The sequence below is a fragment of the Aphidius gifuensis genome, linkage group LG4, assembly GCF_014905175.1.
Source record: "Aphidius gifuensis isolate YNYX2018 linkage group LG4, ASM1490517v1, whole genome shotgun sequence".
Taxonomy (NCBI): domain Eukaryota; kingdom Metazoa; phylum Arthropoda; class Insecta; order Hymenoptera; family Braconidae; genus Aphidius; species Aphidius gifuensis.
In genome coordinates this window covers 10373861-10397132 of record NC_057791.1, presented here as the reverse complement: position 1 = coordinate 10397132, position 23272 = coordinate 10373861, and the positions used below count along the sequence as shown (strand labels likewise).

The following is a 23272-nucleotide window of genomic DNA, read 5'->3' as shown; positions in this document are numbered from 1 at the left end:
GTTCCGAGTTCGCGTCCCGCTAGTGGTTAGGTAATTTAAGTTATGTTAGGTATATACAATCTTATCGTTCAATCTGTTTCATCATTGACATTGCTATAGTAAATTAGTTAACCGATTTACAAAACATCAAATAATAAAAAACAATTTTTTTTTTTAAATTACTTGATCTGTTTCAGATCAGGAATCCTGATCCATTCTTGTTCAGGTATCCTGGCTCTAACCCTACAATCTGGCCAGGTTTCCTGATCCGGTTCTGATCAGAATCTTTAAAAAGAGCGTTACATTCTGATCCATTCCTGAACAGGATTCCAGATCCGGTTCTGATTTGAAATCAGGTTCCCTGATCCGGTTCTGATCAAAACCTTAACTAAATTTCCACTCGGGGTAACTTTGACACATACTTCACAAAAAGATATTACCAACGTAACAAGAGAAATCTGAACTATAATAAATTTGAAAATAACAAAAAAATAGCGATTATAGTGAAAAAGAAAGTATGAGAGAAAAAAATCAGCCGATGATCAGAGATCTTGGCCATATACAATAATTAATAAATGTCTGCCAATCATCGGCCGATTTTTGGCATATTCTGCCACTAATTGCCAGCCGAGAATTGGCCGATGATTGGTAAATGGTCAGATGGCCTACCCTGGTAGACATATTTCTCCGACTTTTTTCAAACTTTTCTCCGCAATTTCTCCATCTTTTTACGAAAATGACCCATGGCTTTTCTCCACCATATCTCCGACTTTTCTCCAACTTTTTTCCGCTGTTTCTCCAACCTAAAATTTACTCCAACTTTTTTCCAACTTTTCTCTACCATTTCTCCAACCTTCTCCGCCTGAAATTTATACAAACCTTTTTCCATCATGAAACGATCACGGGAGTTTTGTAGACCAAGTCCCTTAGGTATCAACTTTTCGGAACAAAAGTGTCATTGAATTTTTATTTTTTTCGAAAGAAATAAACATCATCATACTTTGCGTTATGTAAAAATTGATAAAAAGTAATTTTTTTTTGGAAAAATCGAAAATTGAAAAAGTTGGAAAAAAGTCAGAGAAATGGTGGAGAAAAGTTGGATAAAGGGTGGAGAAAAGTTGGAGAATTTTTTAGTTGGAGAAATTTTACATTTTCGTAAAAAGGTGGAGAAAGTTGAAAAAATGTTGGAGAAATATTTCTACCAGGATATGCTTGGCTGCCAATCATGGATTGCCATTGATCAACCAATGCATGGCTATGTTTCCATGCTTGGTAATTTCTACACGGAGGAGGGTTTTATAATAATATGCGTTTATATGCGTTGGCAAGCAAGACTGAATATTGCGAGATCCAATCTCTATATAAAATGATTTTTTGAGTACTTTCGACTGTACAAACCTCAAATCACCAAAAAAAATATATATATATATATATATATATATAATGCTTTTTTTTTCTCTTTCTACTATGAAAGAGAATACTAATAATTTCACGATATACGTCGAGATATCAATCTTAAAAACAACAGAGATTTATGGAGAAAAATCTGAGGAAACATACAATTAGTGCAACTTGATCACAATACGTGCTGAGAAATTTTTTTGTGAGATGTCAGATCCATGTCAAAAATGACATGAGATAAATAGTCTGACAATTTTTTGACTGGCACAAAACCTGACAATGTCATGTCATTTTACAACTGTATAGACAATTTGATTTTTGGCATTAACCAAGTAAATAAGAAAAAAAAAGAAAAAATTTCAAAACATAAAATTTAGTAACATTAAAGTATCATATTTAATAAATAATATTTTAAACTATATATTATATGAAACAACCATATATTATACGTAACAACTATATATATTATAAAAAACTATATACCTATATGAAACAACTGCCGTATAAAAAAATAACGAGTTCAGAATTCCTGACAAGAAGTTTTTTGACGTCAAATGACTGTCATTTTTTCTGACATAACAAAAAAAAATGACAGTTATTTTCTCAATACTAATCAGAATTATAGTTTGAAAGTTATTCAAAGTAAAATAAACGACACAAAAAGATTTCTTACCGCACTTATGGCTTTAAAAACATTTTGAAAAAGAACCGATTTTCAGACAAATTAAATAAATGTGGCAACCTTTAGGGGTCCCATACGTAGAAACAGATATGCATTTAACTCTTTTAAATTTATTAATTTCTCAAAAAAGTAATTTTGTTTAATATAACACACAAATAAATTATTTATTTATTAATTTTTCATCAATTTCGTTGAGTATCAATAGTTAAGAAATGAACATGAAATTTTTTTTTCTTATTGTCTGAATTATAGCTCAAAATAGTTGTGATTTCGTGAGAAAACAAGGAACATGCTTCAATGGTTAAAAATAAAATATTCATATGTTCGATACATTGTTACCTTGAGGGCAAATACTCTGGAAGCGCAGGCGTAACTCTTCGTTAGATCAGGTGTAAGGAAGGGAAACTCAAATTATTACAATACTTTTATTCTATATAAGCACATCAATGTTTCGACATGTGGTTTCATTCAACATTGAGAATAATTTTTTTTTTTTTTTTTTTAAATTGTATTTTGTCACAATCAACTATTAAATTGCGTAAGTTGTCCTGCATTAAATCATCCAATAAAATGATTTACTTTAAAAAAAAAATTTCTTGTAACTAAAAAATTTTTGTGTTATTTTTTTTTAATAGTTGTTTTGATAGAAAAGTCAGAAACAAATACTTTAAAAATATTGAACGACATTTTACCAGATATAGAAAAAAATTCCGGACCAGACAAAATTAATTTTGATATGATAGCTATTCGAGTTGATCGAGAAAATAGTAAAGAAAGTTTTCAGAAAGGTCACTTTTATCTCTAATAAATTACCATTATTTTCAATTATTTTGATTTAAATAATTCGATTTGCTCCAAAATTTTTTTTACCTTAGTGTGCAGCGTTGTCTTTAATGGAGTGACTATTATCTTGGATACAACATACACAGGCTGGGACAAAATTCGTAGCTATGCTTTACAAAATGGAATAATTTACGTAAGATCATCAGGAAGTATAATTCCATATGTCAATGCAGTTGACGATCTTCTTCTTAAAAAAAATGCAACTGATGTAGCTCTTATTTTCGGTAATGAAGAAGGTCAGTACAAAAAAGTTTATATTTTTGTAAAACATATACATATTTTATATATAAAAATTATTATTGTAATCAATATATTTTTTTTTTCATTTGAAATAATTTTCCTTAGAATTAAATCACTCATTGTATTATTTGATTGGTAATTCCATAATTCGTCTAGTTGTTATTGACGAACTTTCTGATTTGACTATTACAAAAATACGTACAATGAGACCTTCACCATCCTATTACGTTATTTACGCATCAACAGATAAAATGGAAATCCTCTTCAGAACGGTAATTAAATGAACTAAGACACATTTTTAGCTTTGGAAGTTCGAATGCAGAAAAAAAAATATTCATGATCAATATTTATGATGGATAGGCTATTCATGGAGGACTGGTGAAGCGCGATGCAATCTGGAATCTTGTTTTCACAGACATGGATTATAAAAAGTTCTCTTTGATTGCTGGTAAAAATGATCTGAATGTTACTGTTGGAATTTTATCAATGAGTTCAGAATATTGTTGTCGTTTAGTTACGGAAACTTATTGCACATGTCCTTCGGATATTCAAGTAATCATTCTAGTTTATACAATAAATTAACAAAGCACCTACAATTGATCTATTTGAGTAAATATTTTTTTTATCGATCAAAAATATTTTTATACATATTTTGTCTCCTTAGATTGGAGCAAAGTATTTACAAAAACTGATGTTTTTATTAATGTCAACGGTAATTCAAATTCAAGAATCAGGTATTAACTTGGAACCAATAAAAGCAAATTGTCAAAAAAATGGAGTTCTTGCTTCTGCTGATAACAATATTACCGTCAATGCATTTATAAGTGCACTTCGTGATGTAGGTCATTTAAATTCGTATTTGTTAAATGCATACGTTAGATTAATGATGAGTATTTTCAGAAAATTGAAGATTATAATGGAATATTTTTATACCGTGAAGATCAATATTTAATAAGTTATCGTGCAATTATTGACATTGAGCTGCTTGATGGAAAGAATTTAGAACCACTTGCTAATTGGACAAAGAGAAATGGTATTGTTGAAGCAGCTGGTAAAGAAATAAAACCGTCGAAACGATACTTTCGTGTTGGAACAGCAGAGGTATATTGTTTCTAGAAAAATACAATAAGTAAAATGTTTTCATAAGCTTGTTTTCATTGGTTGTAAAAATTCATTATTTTGAAATAACTTATTTTTACAGGCTCTGCCATGGTCGACAATAAAAAAAAACCCTGAAACTGGTGAACCTATGAAAGATTCAGAAGGAAACATAATTTGGGAGGGTTATTGTATAGATTTTATTGAAACTTTGTCAATTAAAATGAATTTCGATTATGACCTGATAATTCCAGCTGATAAAACATTTGGTGAAAAATTATCGAATGGTAAATGGACAGGTCTTATCGGTGATTTAGCGAGAGGGGTAAGTTCGAGATGAGATTTAATATTGAAAAATTTATAACATCAAAACAAAATCCTTAATTTGTGAATACAAAAGTGACCCTTCCTGATAAACGGTTGTACCCAAATTCGGGCTGATACCGAATGGCAACGTCCGAACTCAGGCCCAAGCGCTCCAGGGATGCGGAACGTGACTTATCGTCCATTCTAACTTCCATGACCGTCCGTAGTCATTTTTATTTTTTGACTAGTTTCGTCTAGTTTTGCCAAGATATCTACATCATTTTACTTAGCTAGATTCTTTACTTAGCTGTAATTGTAGCCACACAATCAATATCTACATTTCCTTAAAACATAATTTTTTGGCAACATTAATTCCTTAGCTACTGCTTTTCCTTGGACATTTTTATTTATTAAAAAATTATATACATGTAATTTTCTCTTTAAAGGAAAAAAATGTCCACCGAAAAACAGTAGCTGAGGAAAAGATGTAGCTAAGAAATTAATGTTGCCAAAGAATTATGTTTTAAGGAAATAATATTGCTCAAAACATAATTTTTTTAGCAACTGTAATTCCTTAGCTACATCTTTTCCTTAGCTACTGTTTTTCCTTGGACATTTTTATTTATTAGCCGCTATTTAATTATATAAATATTGGCAGATCAAGAGCATCTCGATATATTTTTTTTTATTATTGTAGGGAGCGCCCTTAGGCCTCTATAAAACAACAATAATATACAATATAATAATAATATATAATATAAGTTAATATTTTATTATTATTACCAAATAATATTCCCAGGTAGGAGTTCTCGGGCTTGAACAACTGTGCCAGGCTTGTGTGTCGTGACACAAGCTTGTGCCCATTGTTTTCCCCGGCCTCACACAAGCCTTGTTAACACAGGCTTGACACAAGACTGACCCCGTTGTTTTCAACCGGCCTCACACAGGCCTCAATAATCCAATTCTGTGTCAAGCCTGTGTTTTTTGTTTTCCCCAGCCTCACACGAGCCTTGTGTCAAGCCCGTTTTACCAAGCCTCACACAGGACTTGACTTGTGCATATATTCAATTAAAAAAAAAAAAATTATATTAATTATCTATAAATTGTAAATAGAAATTTTAAATAACAATTACTAAGTTTTGACTGTCGTGCCAGGCTTTTACAAGGACTGTGAATTGACTCTCAAATAAATTCATTTATATAGAAAATTTTGACTGATTTTTTCATTAATACCCCGGTGGTTGACTTGATCGAGCATTGGAGTTCCACGTGAGTGACCTAGGATCGATCCCCCGTTACGTCGTTTATTTTCGTTCATATAATTATCGTTAATTCAAATTGTATCGCGTAAAAAATAATAATGTCAACTTAAGGTACAACCAGGGCAAAATGAGAGACATCTGGCGGATGTTTGCTTAAAACATTATATATTCATGAGTGCGAAAAGGACGAAAGATTAGAAAGAGAATACTGTTTCTCACTTCCACTTAGGTATTTAGACAAAGACAAAAATTTATTATCCTCTATTAAGGAGGTTATGTACAAATTCATTGCGGGTGTTGCGGGGCGCTTCTGACGTCACAGACAAAACTGAAATCTGGCTACACTGTAAAAAAATAAAGTGAAAAGCGCCTGCGCCCCGTATACAATATATGGGATTGCGGGTATGTGTGTGTGTTTGAACATGCCATACGTTGCCACATCTAATTTTTGTAAAGTTTATAATTAATTTCTCATTAATTGACCGATCAACATATGAAAATTTTTCGCGCAATCAATAAAACTCGGTTTCTAGTATATGTGTGATTTTTTTCAAGACTTTTTCATCATTTTTTCTATCCGAAAAAAATGGTTGAAATCTCCATAAGAGCCAATGTTAAATATTATTTTCAATAATTAATTACAAAAAATTTAACCGATCAACATAAGAAAATAATTATACCGTTGTATTCAGAATGAAAAAATCTACTCGTGTAAGAAATTTCAGAACATTCTCATTATATTTTTTAAAAAAAGAGTAATTTCTGCATAACCTCCTTAATTAAAATTGAATATTAGAACCTATACTAAATTTGGGTGATGATTTTTCGTCTTTTTTTCTAGTTTTATCCTTTAGTTTTTGGTAAATATGGCATTATTTTTTCAAGTATTTCGATGGGGTATTATGAAAAGCCGAACATCATTTTCCATAAGAGCCTATGTTTAACCTAAAAAAAAGGACCATCTTTAACAGTTAATTAATCAAAAAAACATCTTATAACAAAAAAACTGATTGAAGAAAAAGGTGTATCGTTATTTCAATTATCTACTTTATAAAATTCGTGAAATCGTCATTATTTTTAATTTTCCCTGGTTGTACCTTAATAAATTAATAATAATTGTTTATTTATATTTTTTTATAATTTTTTTTGCAAGCCAGTGTCAAGCTTGGGAACACAAGACTGTGTCAAGCCTGGGAACACAAAACTGTGTCGAGCCTGGGAACACAAGCTTGTGTCAAGCCCGATACACTAGTCCGACACCAGCAAATACATCGTGAACATTGCAAACTTGACACAGACTTGTGTCTCAAGCCTGACACAGGCCCGAGAGCCGGGACACAGGCTTGTGCCCGTCGTCACTTTATTATTATTATTATTATTATTATTATTATTATTATTATTATTATTATTATTATTATTATTATTATTATTATTATTATTATTATTATTATTATTATTATTATTATTATTATTATTATTATTATTATTATTATTATTATTATTATTATTATTATTATTATTATTATTATTATTATTATTATTATTATTATTATTATTATTATTACATTATTATTATATTATTATTATTATTATTATTATTATTATTATTATTATTATTATTATATTATTACATATTATTATTATTATTATTATTATTATTATTATTATTATTATTATTATTATTATACATATTATTATTATTATTATTATTATTATTATTATTATTTACATATTATTATTATTATTATTATTATTATTATTATTATTATTATTATTATTATTATTATTATTATTATTATTATTATTATTATTATTATTATTATTATTATTATTATTATTATTATTATTATTATTATTATTATTATTATTATTATTATTATTATTATTATTATTATTATTATTATTATTATTATTATTATTATTATTATTATTATTATTATTATTATTATTATTATATTATTATTATTATTATTATTATTACATATTATTATTATTATTATTATTATTATTATTATTATTATTATTATTATTATTATTATTATTATTATTATTATTATTATTATTATTATTATTATTATTATTATTATTATTATTATTATTATTATTATTATTATTATTATTATTATTATTATTATTATTATTATTATTATTATTATTATTATTATTATTATTATTATTATTGTTATTGTTATTGTTATTGTTATTGTTATTATTATTATTATTATTATTATTATTATTATTATTATTATTATTATTATTATTATTATTTTTATATTTTTGTTTAATATAACTAATAATATTGATTTTCTAGTATAATATCCATTATTCAAGTCTTTTTGTGCGATTTTTATTTTCTACCTCGTTTTGACTTCCTTTCGACGTCGAAACGTGTAGTACTTTTACATAGAATCGAGCTCGGCGCTGACATCGATTCGAGCGTCAAGCTCGGAATATAGCCTTGTTTCGACGTCGAAACGAGGTCGGATTTCTACCTACGAATTGGTAAGCAAATAACCAGCCAAGAGTCAGCCATGGATGATGCATGATTGGCTGCCATTATTGGTACAAGACTTGGCCGTGTTGGGAGTTTTAGCAATTCCTACACAGGGAGAAGAGTTAGAGATTTATAGGTCGCAAAAGTTAACTTGTACCAATAAAAAAAAAAAAGAATTCTTTTTTTTTTTCAAAAACGCGCTGACGGGGGGATCGAGCCGAAGTGCGAAGCATAGATTTGGCGTAGTCAAGGAAACGCTTTACACCGCTTGGCCACCAAAAGAAACAATGCACTAAAAAATATTTTATCAATGTTTAAGGCTGAATGTAAGTTCCAAGGTAGGACAATTCTTTGGGTTCAAAGAGGCACCCTTGTAACCATAGTTTAAACTTTAAAATCGCTCCCTAATGTCTAAAATTTTTATATTTTACTGCCGCATCTTTAGAAGTATGAGTGTGGGCGGCTTGTATTTACAGGTTCTAATCTACTTCAGCAGATTTTCAATGCTTCGCCCGCTACTTTTTGACCCTAAATTTTCGTCTTAAATGATTAATAACTTTCAAAATCCGTGGTAGAAATCAATTTATTTCACTTAAAAAATAACCCTACTTTGATCAAAATCTGTGAGATGGAATTTTTTATCAATATTTTGACATTCAGTCTTAACGTGTTACTCGAGTAAACTCGAGACCTCTGGCGAATGTCGTATGAAAACATAATATTTTCTATGAGTGCGAAAAGGATAGAAAAAAGAAAAAAATATTGTTTCTCACTTCCACTCATGTATTTAGACAAAGACAAAAATTGTTTTTTTTATTCTATGAACAAAATATTTTAGGTCAGAAAATTATTATTTAACTAAAAAATTCGGCTTTTTTAGGGAATTTTAATTTCCTATTGTTTTCGCTTTTCAGCTGGACCCCCCCCCCCCCCCCGAAAATATTCTAAGTCCTTTAATTAATTTAAATACGATAAATTTGGTAAATATAAAGAAAAATCACTGAATATAAAAGAAAATACCATAAAAATGGGAAAATATCAGTAAATATAAAGGAAAATACAGAAAAATATATGAAAATATCGAGAAAAACCACCGAATATAAAGAAAAATACGATAAATATGAGAAATTTTAAAAGGAAAATCACTGAATATAAAGAAAAACACGATAAATATGGGAACATATAAATTATTTATGAGAAATTTTAAAGAAAAAATCATTGAATATAAAGAAAAATACGATAAAAATGGGAAAATATCTAGTAAATACCAGTAAATATAAAGGAAAATACATAAAAATACGATAAATATTGGAAAATATCACATAAATATCAGTAAATATAAAAGAAAATATACGAAAATTTCATGGAAAGATCACTAAATATAAAGAAAAATACGATAAATATGAGAAATTTTAAAAGGAAAAATCACTGAACATAAAGAAAAACACGATAAATATGGGAACATATAAATTACTCCCCCCCCCCTTTCCCTCCCCACCCTCCTCCTACCCCTTCACCCTCCCTTCCCTGAAAATATTTATTTAAAAAAAAAAAAGAATAAAAGATGACCAAAATAAAAAATATATATTTCAGATTGAATTAAATATGTGAAATGAAGAGGCAGAAAGTTTTGAGGGAAAAAAGGGTGACGTGATACGCTGAAAGAGTTGAAAATAAATAAATATAAAAAGATTAAAAACTTAACAACGACTTTGACAACGACAAAAACACTAAATTCTAATTCAACAGAGGGAAAAAAGTAAAGTAAAAGAAATAAAATATAATATGGAAATTTATAAATAGATTCTAAACATTCACAGAGTAAAATCATGGTACAACAAAATAAATAAAAACAAAGAATTTAAAAAGGTAGAAGAAAGCGATTCCGGAAATGAAGATGACCCATCAGAAGGAACAAGCAAAATGAACGAAAATTAAATAAACTTTACGCATTATAACAATAAAAAATAAATATTTCTATTCACGAATCATTTTTATTCATTACCTCAATTTTCAATAGACTAAAAATTGAAATTAAAATTCCCCCCGAAGGGAAGGCACAGTTGCTTCAGCAACTGTAATATTGATTTTTTTCTCTACAGACTGATAGTTTTTGAGAATTCTCCAACTTTTAGTTTTATATGAAAGTTCAAGTTGTACCCAAAAAAAAGTAAAATCTCCCTATCTCACCGTGTTTAACCTCGAAAAAAATAGCAAATTTAATAGTTTATTATAAATAAACAAAGTTACCTTGGACAAAAAAAAAGTTATGAATAGATGTATTTTTTTGCATAGAATCGTTTTTTATTAATTACATTGGTCTCTAACTATTTTGACTTTACTCGAGTAACACCTTAAAAGAAAAAATCGTATAATAATAAAAATAATATAAAATAACTTTGATGATGAGAAAAAATATTTTTTTATTCTCAGAAGTTAAATTATAATTTTTATTACAATTTAGAAATTTATACGACATTAAAGGTAATAATAAATCAATTTAGTCAAGATAAATTAATTTATTGATAAATTTTGGATCAGGCTGGCTTTATTAAGGATGACTTAGAGTATTCTCGATGCTTTCTTGATCAGGTTAGCCTTAGTCAAGCATCTTAATCAAAACTTGATCAGGCTTCCTGAGTTAAGGCAACATTGATCAAGTCTACTCAGATCTAATTCCATATGCTTAAATATAATTAGATTGTGGTGCATTTTTGATATGATTACATCTGGTTTAAATATAAATTCGGATCCAGTTTAAGCATAAAATCGGATCCGTTTTGAATGTAAAATCGGATCCGATTTGAATGTAATTTCGGATACATAATTTGGTATCCGATTTAGCCACGGTGTCCTTATTGTAACCGGATCCGGTTCACCGGATCCGATTCGGAGCCTAGCTGGCGTTACATTTTCAGTCCGAATCGGATCAGGATGGCCGGATCCGATTCGGATATGTAATCAGGTAAACCGGATCCGACCTGGATCCGAATCGGACTGAAATTTCCACTCGGGATTATGCGACGGCGCTACAGGCAATAAGATCCGAAGTCATATGGTGTTTTTGTTTATTTTTTTTTTTTTATGTAGTTCAGTTAGAGTATTCCTTTTTGTAAAAAAATAATACAACTAAATATTAGATTATTTATTTAGCAAATAAAATTAAAGCAATACATTTTAACAAAAAAAATACCAAGGTCAAGCAGTGGCTAAGGAATTAATGCAGCCAAAAAAGTTATGTTGTAAGCGACATCAATTCCTTAGCTCCATTTTTTCTTTGGCCACTGCTTGTTCTTGGTATTTTAATTTATTATATTGTATTAATTCAATTTTATTTGTTAGATAGGCTATGATTATCAAATATTAAATTTAATGTTTTTAATTCATCATGATTTTTACGTAGGTGGGACGCTTCACGTCACCTACGTATTGGATTTGTCTAAAGCGTGCGTGTAGAATAGTAATCCGTTGTTCGTAGGTTCGATTCCGTCTAGTTGCGCAAATATACTTAATTATATTCTTTGTCTTTCATTTCAGCACATGTATCTCTAATTCTATCCCAGGAATAATAAGTAATTACCTGATTCAAAAAAAAAAGAAAAAAAATGATTTGTGAAATAGTTTTTTTTGTCATTTTTTGATAATGTTTCTTGATCAATTTTTCATCAAAAATCTTGATCAAGCCTTGATCCATTTTTGCGTTACGTTTTTATCAATTCTTGATCAAGTTGTGTGATCAAAACTTGATCTGAATTCAAGTTGCTTGATCAAGTTTTGATCATATCCTGAACTGAATTTCTACTCGGATATGTTTATGATAAAATTTCGTAGTGTAGTGACTAAACAACATAACCTGTTTAAACAATATGATATTTTATTTGAAAAAAGAAAAAAAAAATTACACTAATTAATAATTGCACAAAACCCACCGGAGTATTGAAAATTTTAATTTTCGTTACATATGATTTTTTATCACGCTTCGCGTCACCTACGTATTGGATTTGTCTACCGAAAATTAAAAAACGCTCTCATTACTTCAGTAATTGTCAGAGACACTTCATGTTAGAATCAAAAGAAGCGTATTTTCAATCTCTTTAATTTGTATATTTTCGATTTTTTCTCAAATAATTATTAAAGTTGCCAGAGCCAAAAATGTTAAAAACCTTTTTTTCTTTTTTTTAAAAAATATTAAATAACTTTTTATCTGCAAGCGTGATCGATTTGCACCGACTAATTAAAAGTTTCCTTTTATTTTGATCTTTAAATCGCCGCTATTTTGAAAACGATATCTTTAAAACTCACGGAGTTATTAGAATTCTAATAGAAAAATTTGATGTGGCTGTTTTTTTCCCGATTTACATTGGAACCCAACAAAATCATGTTTTGTGGAGATTCAACGCGCAGTGTTGGCAGTCCTGCTCACTCACACAGATGAACATATGTTTATGATAAAATTTCGTTGTGCTGTGACTAAACAATATGACATTTTATTTGAAAAAAAAAAAATTACACTAACTAATAATTGCACATAACCCACCGGAGTATTGAAAATTTTAATTTTCGTTATATATGATTTTTATAAATTTAATTTTGTCTTGCTTGAAATTTATCCAAACATAATAGCCATGATTTTTCAATAATCATATCAGCAACTGGTGGTATTGGATCAAATGGCTGAAGTTTTGTACTACTATAATCACGTTTTATTGTTTTTTCAACTTGATGAATTTTACTATGTACATCTAGCATAAATTAATAAAAATGTACACGTTCCTTTTTTTTCAATCTGTAAACAATAATATTTATTAATTATTAATTTATATTATTATTAAAATAATTATAATAAATTACCTTACAACAATCATAAAAGAGATCCGTCAACATGGTTTTTCCACCACCAACAGCACCATACAAATACAAACCCTTCGGTGGTTTTTTTGTTTTTTTTTCTTTACTAACTTACCCCTCAAAATTTGTGCTGGTTAACCCTCGATTCGAGGTCAAAACGAGGCTAAAACGAGTTGAAAAAAAAGAAAATGTTTAAAAAACTTAAAATTGTTATTTTTTTATTGATTTATCATAGTTTTATTATAGATAACAACAAAACTAATGATTATTATTAATTAAATAACAAATCAAACTGATTCTCAAGTATTTTTGTATTCTAACCCGGCCCGACCGCTTTTTAGCCTCGATTCGACGTCGAAACGAGACTTAATCGAGTTTATAAAAAAAAAAATTTGCGTGTTGCGAGTACGCGCGGGGAAAGTGAAACTTCTTTCGGAGTAGTATATAATTATTCCCTCTTTATCCGCTTGTGACCGAGCGTATACCAGAGAGTGTGACCAAGCGTATACGAAAGCGTGTGACAGAGAATATACGAGAGCGTGTAACACTAGCGGGGTCTCGAATTTTGTCGCTACCCTCCGTAAGGAAGTTTCACTTCAAAAAGTTAAAAAATCTTAAAATTGTTATTCTTTAATTGATTTATCATAGTTTTATTATAAATAACAACGAAACTGATGATTATTATTAATTGAATAACAAATTAAATTGATTTTCAAGTATTTTCCTATTCTAACCCGGTTCAACCGCTTTTTAGCCTCGATTCGACGTTTCGAAATTCAAAAATTTCATATTAATATCAGATAAATAATATTCAAATAATTGTAGGCACATTAGAATTTTTTTCAATTTAATTTTATCATTATAAATTATATTTTTTGTTTATAGAATTTAAATAGAATTGTCGTAATGTTTTTGCGTCTTTCAAATACTATTTATTTTTCTACTAAACAATCATAGAAAAAATTATTCTTCTATATAATCAAAGTTTTCAAACACAAAAAAAAAACTCTTTTTTTTTGATTTTCACTTTTTTTTCATAGCTAAATTTCGTGTGTGCGCGTAAGTATTTTTTTTCAGTGTTTCATAGCAATTTTTACTATGGTCAAACGCAAAATTTACTTTTATATCAGCTCGTAAAAAATGTTATAAAAAAAGTATTTTTTTAAATGCTAATTTATAGTTTATTATTACTTTTTGAAGTGAAACTTCTTTACGGAGGGTAGCGACAAAATTCGAGGCCTCGCTAGCGTTACGCGCTCTCGTATACTCTCTGGTATACTCTTGGTCACACGCTCGGTCACAAGCGAATAGAGAGGGGAGAATTACATAGAGAGAGTAGGGAGCTGGAAAGCATCTAACTTGTACTACATATAGCGTACAAACTCGGAGCGTCAGCTGCTATGTGTGTATGCGTGTGCGACTTTTTTTAATTTAAATATTATTAAACAGTATAACTGATTATTCATCATATTCAAAATATTAATATTGATAATATTATCAATATTATATCGTAATTAATATTATTATTCATAAAATTATTGTTATTATGATTATTCATACTATAAATATATATAAATGATGATAATTATAACAATAATTTCGATAATATTATCAATTATTCACAATAGTATTGATATTAATAATAATATCTATAATAATAATATTTTGAATATAAATACTAATAATTATCAATATTTATATATGAATGTTATTGTCAATATTATTATTAATACTATTAATATCACTGATATTATTATAAATCGATAATATTATTGTTATTATTAATAATAATTATTAATATGGTTGATACCATTGTTATTATTTTATTTATACTATCGTTATTTATGAATAATATTATTAAAAATAATAATAACTCCAATAATATTATGATATTAACAATAATATCAATATAATATTAGTAATAATATTGATGGTATCAATTATATCGTCGCATTAAAGGATGAAGGGCGTGAGTGCCAAAAACGTCAATTTTAAAGGAAAAAGGGCGTAAGTGCAAATTTATAAAATTTCGGGTTTTTCATCTAATTTTAATACTTAAAAAAAGAGAAAATGGGCATAACAACCTTTGATAAAGGATAATGGGCGTATGTCCAAGGATTTACGCATTTTTCCGTTTTCAAAATAATTTTTGATAAAAGCGATAAAGGGCGTATTTCGAGGGGGAAGTCACTTGTGTAATCTGGTGTACATCGGGAGACGAATCATCAATAATCTCTTGTAATCTTACAGAAATGATCACGGAAAAATCTTGTAATCGATGTAATCTAAAGTACTCTTGTAATCTTTTGTAATCATCAATAATCTTTAAAAATTTTATGTAATCACCAGTAATCCTACGTTGTATATCTGTAATCTTCAAAAAATTCTTATAATCTTGATATGCTTACAGAAAATCTCAGTAATCTTCCCTTGTCTGTTATCAGATCGCGCATGCGCGTGTATATATGTACATGTATAGTATACTAATTTTTTTTTTCTTTATTCGTTTTTCATTAACTTTTTTTTTCTTCTTTGAATTGTAAGTGTAATCATAAAAAATTACAGGGAATCTTTGTGATTACCAAAAAAAAAAGTAATCTTGTGCAATCATTAGGAGTATTGCATGATTACAGGTAATCTGTAATCTGGTGTAATCTTCAATAATCTTGTAATCGTGTAATCTTTTTGAAATCTTTGAATTTTAAGTGTAATCATAAAAAATTACTGGGATTCTTTGTGATTACAAAAAAGTAATCTTGTGTAATCAATGGAAAGATTACATGATTACCGGTAATCTGTAATCTGGTGTACACTAAATTTTGGAGTGACTTCCCCTTCGGCGTATTTTCAATTTTATTTGAAATTTATTTAATGGCAGGATTTTTTAAATTATTGATTGTTTACTGATAATTATAAATAATTTATTATTAATAAGAAAAACATAAAAATAATTACAAATCTTCATCTTTTATTAAAAATGATTTTCAGAATTGTAAAAAGGCGTAAGTCCCTAAACATATGTCCTTTTTTTTTTTTTAAGCCTTAAAATTAGATGCAAAGCCCGAAAATTTATAAATTTGCACTTACGCCCTTTTTTTTCAGAAAAAAAAAAAATTCCCAAAAATGGCACTTACGCCCTTCTTCCATTAATGTGACGATATAAACAATAAAATTTATAATAATAATATTCGAAATATAAATACTAATAATTATTATTAACTAATAATATTTATATTTGAATATTATTGTCAGTATTAATATTATTATTGTTATTATTATTATTATTATTATTATTCAGCGTGACATGCAACTACTTCGAAAGAAGTTTCATTTCCCCCGCGCGTACTCACAACACGCTAGTTTTTTTTTTTTTCAAGACTTCAACTTTTTCTCTTCACTAAATGGAATAAGAAAAATCATTGATGGGTTATTTTTTACATTTTTGTAGGAAACAGATATTGCAATTGGTGCGTTGACAATGACATCAGAACGTGAAGAAGTCATCGATTTTGTTGCTCCATATTTCGAACAATCAGGAATTCTCATTGTCATGAGAAAACCAGTCAGAAAAACATCATTATTCAAATTTATGACTGTACTCAGAGTCGAAGTTTGGCTTAGTATTGTTGGTGCACTCACGCTAACTGCAATAATGATATGGCTTTTAGATAAATATTCACCCTACAGTGCAAAAAATAATAAAAAAAATTATCCATATCCTTGCAGGTATTTTATTTTAAATTTCAGATAAAGTTATATTGGATTGATTGTCATAAATTTTTTTGATTTTATTTTCAGAGAGTTCACGTTGAAGGAAAGTTTTTGGTTCGCTTTAACATCATTCACTCCTCAAGGTGGTGGTGAAGCACCAAAGGCACTATCGAGTCGAACATTAGTCGCAGCTTATTGGCTTTTTGTTGTGTTGATGTTGGCAACTTTCACAGCGAACCTTGCTGCATTTTTGACTGTTGAAAGACTTCAGGTAAATTAATTTTTTTTGTTTTTCTATATAATGTATTACATACGTGGCACTTGCCTAGTTAGTTCGTCAGCTGCACCCAGCGAGCTCGATTGGGTGTCGATACATCGAATAAATTATAGGCAATTCTTTATGCTCAATACTATTGTATTTTAAAGTAATTTTTCCAGCAGATGACACTAATATTTAGCGCAATCTAGTGTGTTCTTAACCTCTTTTAAAGTTTTTTATTATTTTTATTTCATTCATGAACCTGAAAAAAAAAAATTTGAATAAAAAACATTACATATATTGGTGGTTATATCATAGATAGTTTGTAAATTTGATTTTGTAATTTCGAAAGAACCACCCAATTTTTTTTATTCATATTTTTCATTTCACATATTTTTTTTATTAAAAAGGAAAAAAATGAGTTACTTTTGTATGTAAAAATTGAGAACAGAATAAAAGTTCAATCAATAATATTTTTTTACGTAGAATTTTCTCAGCTTTTCATAGGAAATATTAGGTTTTTTGTATATTCTTAAAAAAACTTTAAAATTAGAGTTCAAAATTTTACCCTATTAGTGAGACATTCGGGAAGATATGCAAAGGTTCATCTTGGAAGGTATGCAAAGATTTAGAAAGGTCTGCGCATGTCTTTAGAGATAAAATCAAATAGGGTATCTGTTGATATCTTCACTGTATCTCTGGGTATCTTTGGGATTTTTTCGGGAGTTGAAAAGCTGTTGATCCTCAAAAAATTCAATGGTAATTGACTCGGTCATTAGTACTAGAAGGGTTAGTCACAGCTGAATCGACAGCCTTCCATAAAAATTAAACTTCTAAATTGAATTGACTTTTGAAATGCACATTTTGTTGCATTATCTTTTTCAAAAGCGATATGATTTTTTGTTGAATTATTTGGGCCTTAATAAATATTTGATCTTAATTTCAGAGCTGGGCCCACAAGCTAAAACTGATTGATTACGTTGACTAATGTTTCAATCGACAACACATCACTAGTAGACTTTACGATATTTTTCTAAAATTTTTAGGTCCCTTACTTTTTGAAGTGAAACTTCTTTACGGAGGGTAGCGACAAAATTCGAGGCCCCGCTAGCGTCACGCTGAGTGTCACACGCTCTATCACATGCTCTATCACGCGTTCTGTTATACTCTCTGTCACAAGCGGATAAAGAGGGGAGAATTACATAGAGAGAGAGTAGGGAACTGGCAAGCATACACTATAGCGTATGATACCCTGGTGAAAATAATTTTGACAAAATTTGTCAAAAACTATTTGTCAAATTTTGTCAAATCTTGTCAAATAATTATGAGAAATTTAGTCAAAATTTGGCAAATTTTGAGAGGAAATTGGGACTCCTCAATTTACGGACAATCTAATTTTTGTCAAATTAAGGTCAATTTTGTCAGATGATTTTGTCAAATTTTGTCAAAATTTGACAAATTTTGCTAAAATTATTTGAATTGAAAAAAAAAAAAAAAATCTAGTTATGTTGTCTGCATAATCATATTATGTACCCAATTTCCGACAATTATATATCATTTTCATAAGTTTAACACATCATCTATAGAAATCTGTCTATCTGTTCAATATTACCATATGAGTGATGGATATATGATTTTCTCTATATACTAACAGAACATTACATGCCTGCATGCGAGAAACATTCATCAATATATTATTTTCTATTTTGTTTTAATTAATTATTATCATCAGTAGCAACGAAGGTAACAATTCGACGATATCTTCCGGTTTATAGATAAATTTTAAAAAATTATCAAATACCTATAGTTTCTTCCGAGGGGGAAGTCACTCCAAAATTTAGTGTACACCAGATTACAGATTACCGGTAATCATGTAATCTTTCCATTGATTACACAAGATTACTTTTTTTGTAATCACAAAGAATCCCAGTAATTTTTTATGATTACACTTAAAATTCAAAGATTTCAAAAAGATTACACGAGATTATTGAAGATTACACCAGATTACAGATTACCTGTAATCATGCAATACTCCTAATGATTGCACAAGATTACTTTTTTTTTTGGTAATCACAAAGATTCCCTGTAATTTTTTATGATTACACTTACAATTCAAAGAAGAAAAAAAAAGTTAATTAAAAACGAATAAAGAAAAAAAAAATTAGTATACTATACATGTACATATATACACGCGCATGCGCGATCTGATGTGAACAAGGGAAGATTACTGAGATTTTCTGTAAGCATATCAAGATTATAAGAATTTTTTGAAGATTACAGATATACAACGTAAGATTACTGGTGATTACATAAAATTTTTAAAGATTATTGATGATTACAAAAGATTACAAGAGTACTTTAGATTACATCGATTACAAGATTTTTCCGTGATCATTTCTGTAAGATTACAAGAGATTATTGATGATTCTTCTCCCGATGTACACCAGATTACACAAGTGACTTCCCCCTCGGTTTCTTCTAAATTAACGGTTTAAAAAAAATTTGGCAAAGTTTGAGAAAAATTGTCTAATTTTGACAAATTTTGTCAAATGTATTCAAAATTTTTCAAAAAAAAATAAATTATTATAATTGACAAAATTTGACAAATATTGCCAAATATTGACAAATTTTGGCAATATTTATCAAAAAAAAAAAATTATTATAATTTACAAAATTTGTCAAATATTGCCAAAATTTAACAAAAAAAATTTGACAAAATTTTTTCAAAGTTAAACAAAATTAGATAAAATTTGACAAATTTTGTCAAATGTTTTCAAAATTTATCAAAAAAAAAAATTTATTAAGATTGACAAAATTTGTCAACATTAGACAAATTTTGACAAATTTTGTCAAATGTTTTCAAAATTTATCAAAAGAAAAAATTTATTAAGATTGACAAAATTTGACAAATATTGACAAAATTTAACAAAAAAAATTTGACAAAATTTGTCAAAGTTAAACAAAATTTATCAAAAAAAAAATTTATTAAGATTGACAAAATTTGTCAACATTAGACAAATTTTGTCAAATGTTTCCAAAATTTATCAAAAGAAAAAATTTGACGAAATTTGCCAAAATTAGTTGAATTTTGTCAAAATTTGCCAATGTTTGCCAAAAATTGAAGATTTTGGCAAACTTTAACTAATTTTGGCAAATTTTGTCAAAATTATTTTCACCAGGGTAGCGTACAAACTCGAAGCGTCAGCTGGCTTGTGCGACTTGAAACTTTTTTTTCTATTTAAATATTATTAAACAGTATACCTAACTGAGTATAGATCATATTTGAAATATTCTAATTAATATTGTTATTATTATAAATATTATTATAATAATAAAATTATTGTTATTATTAATATTCATTCTATAAATATATATAAATGATGATAATTATAACAACAGTTTTGATAATATTATCAGCTATTCACAATAGTATTGATAATAATAATATCTATAATGATAATATTTTAAATATAAAAATACTAATTATTATTAATATTTATATATGAATGGTATTGTCAATATTAATATGATTCTTATTATTATTATGAGTATTATATCGATATTATTATTATTATTATTATTATTATTATTATTATTGTTATCATTATTATTATTAATATGGTTGATAACATTGTTAGTATTACTAATATTACATTGATATTATTATTATCGATGATATTTTTGGAATCATTGTTATTTTATTCATACTATGGTTATATATGACCAATATCATTATAAATAACAATAATTCCATTATGATAAACAATAATATCAATATAATATTAGTAATATCAATAGTATAAATTATATCGTCGCATTAAAGGATGAAGGGCGTAAGCGCCAAAAACGTCAATTTTAAAAGAAAAAAAGCGTAAGTGCAAATTTATAAATTTTCGGGTTCTTCATCTCAATTCAAAACTAAAAAAAAAAGGGAAAAAGGGCGTAACAACCTTCGATAAAGGATAAAGAGCGTATGTCCAAGGATTTACGCTTTTTTTCCGTTATCAAAATAATTTTTGATAAAAGATAAAGGTCGTATTTCCAATTTTATTGAAAATTTATTAATGGCAGGATTTTTTAAATTATTCATTGTTTACTGATAATTATAAATAATTTATTCTTATTAATAAAATTAAGTGGCGAGATACTGGTAACCATTTTTCTCCAAAACTACTAGACCTATTCACTTTATTTTTTTTTCCATACAATCTCTTTGTCGGGAGAAGAACGTATCGCCTATTATATTCATGTCAGGATGCATCCTTGTTCTACAGGAAGTGACAAGAATTTCACCATGTGAGCAATTATTGTTATTGATATTATTATTATTATCCAAATACTATATATATACAAATGAATGTATATATAACTACTGTAAAATATTATTGTGTAATAATATCAGTAATAATAAACCTGTGAGTAATGAGTTTTTACCTGATTTTTGAATGATACGAATAGAACCCTGTGAGCAATAAGCTTTATTCGTAAAATTTAAAAATCAAATAAAAAGAACTCTGTAAGCAATGAGTTCGTTTATATATTTTAATTATCATATATATTAAATATATCTTAAAGTAGGTCAAAATAACCCTGTGAGCAATATTTAATGTAATTAAATCATTTATTATTATTATTATTATTATTATTATTATTATTATTATTATTATTATTATTTTATATAACAGAAAATAAATGAACAAATACTGATGTTTGTTGATATGTTGTTATGTATGAAATAATTCAAATACTACTTTAAAATTTATAACATTCACTTCTAATATAAATGAGTGTTTTTGATTTTTTCATATGAGGTGATCATTGAAGTTGATATATATTGGTCTAGGTAAGTTTTATCGTTTTATTGATAAGATATAACGATTATTAATATAATTATAAGTATGGGAAAAAGAAAAATAATTGGAAAATCATCATATTCTTCTATAAATAAAAAAAAGTTCAAAAAAAATATCGATAAACAGAAAAATGATGATGATGACGGTGATGATGATGATGATGATAATCATATCCCTGAAGTTTACAGTAGTGAACGAACCAGACAAAGAAAAGAAAAGTTTCAAAAAAATTTAAAAAGATAGCATTTTCCTATAATCAAGAAACTGACTATGAATTCGAAAATAATATTTCAATTGGTTTAATGGATAATGAATGTACTTATTGCAAAGCATTAAAATACAAAAAAGAATCAAGTGGTTTATATTGTGCAAATGGTAAAATTGAACTGCCAGCATCAAGAAGTTCAATTGAACCATTGTTGTCATATTTAATTGCTGAACTTACGCCGGCGAAGCCGGGTAACACCCCGTGTAGGAGACTACAACACGGCCATGCAACGGCCGATGCATGGCGAAATTTTGCCATTAATGGGCCACTCATACGCCGGGCCTGGCGCGTTACACCATTCTAATATTGGCTGCCATTATTGGTCCATTAACATTTGCCAAGATTGGCCCATTACTTGCGAAATCAATTTTTTTATAAATAAAAATAAAAAAAATATTTTTTTTTTCAATTGCATATATAGATTATCGAGTCCAACTCTGTTTTTTTTTATAATAAATGTTTTTTTTTTCCTGCCTCTCGCCAGGCGCGAACTCTCGACCGAAAACCTAAACCTACACTAAACCTATGCTTTAACTAACTGAGCCACGAGCGCGATATATATATATTTCGGAAGTTTTTTGTTCTCTTGTAGGAATTAAGTTCACTCGTAGACTTGGTAGACTTTTTTGAAGATGATTATTCAAATACAAATATATTTATTTATCCATTTAATTTTAATGCTCCATTGTTGATTTTTTTTTTTCTATTGTCTTGTTTTTTTTTTTGTCAAAAATTAGCTGATGGTTGGTAGCCATTAATGGCCAGCCATGAATTTGCCATGAATTTGCCATGAATTGGCCGATGAACGGCAGCCGTTAAATGGCCAGCCATGAATTTGCCATGAATTGGCCGATGAACGGTAGCCATTAAATGGCCAGCCATGAATTTGCCATGAATTGGCCGATAAACGGCAGCCATTAATGGCCAGTCATGAATTTGCCATGAATTGGCCGATGAACGGTAGCCATTAAATGGCCAGCCATGAATTTGCCATGAATTGGCCGATGAATGGTACCCATTAAATGGCC

At 28.1% G+C, this 23272-nt stretch overlaps 1 protein-coding gene across 1 annotated transcript in view; it reads left to right on the top strand.

The window, feature by feature from the left end:
• Positions 1–2591: 2591 nt before the first annotated feature.
• The window catches only part of LOC122855027 (ionotropic receptor 25a), a 38992-nt gene continuing 18311 nt past the window's right edge, over positions 2592–23272 (top strand). Inside the window, exons 1-9 of the mRNA XM_044156139.1 lie at positions 2592–2850; positions 2938–3141; positions 3251–3417; positions 3506–3697; positions 3810–3983; positions 4046–4246; positions 4347–4568; positions 16602–16879; positions 16952–17135. Of these exons, the coding sequence (XP_044012074.1) occupies positions 2799–2850; positions 2938–3141; positions 3251–3417; positions 3506–3697; positions 3810–3983; positions 4046–4246; positions 4347–4568; positions 16602–16879; positions 16952–17135 (1674 nt within the window). The 5' untranslated portion in view covers positions 2592–2798. The remainder of the gene's footprint in view (positions 2851–2937; positions 3142–3250; positions 3418–3505; positions 3698–3809; positions 3984–4045; positions 4247–4346; positions 4569–16601; positions 16880–16951; positions 17136–23272) is intronic.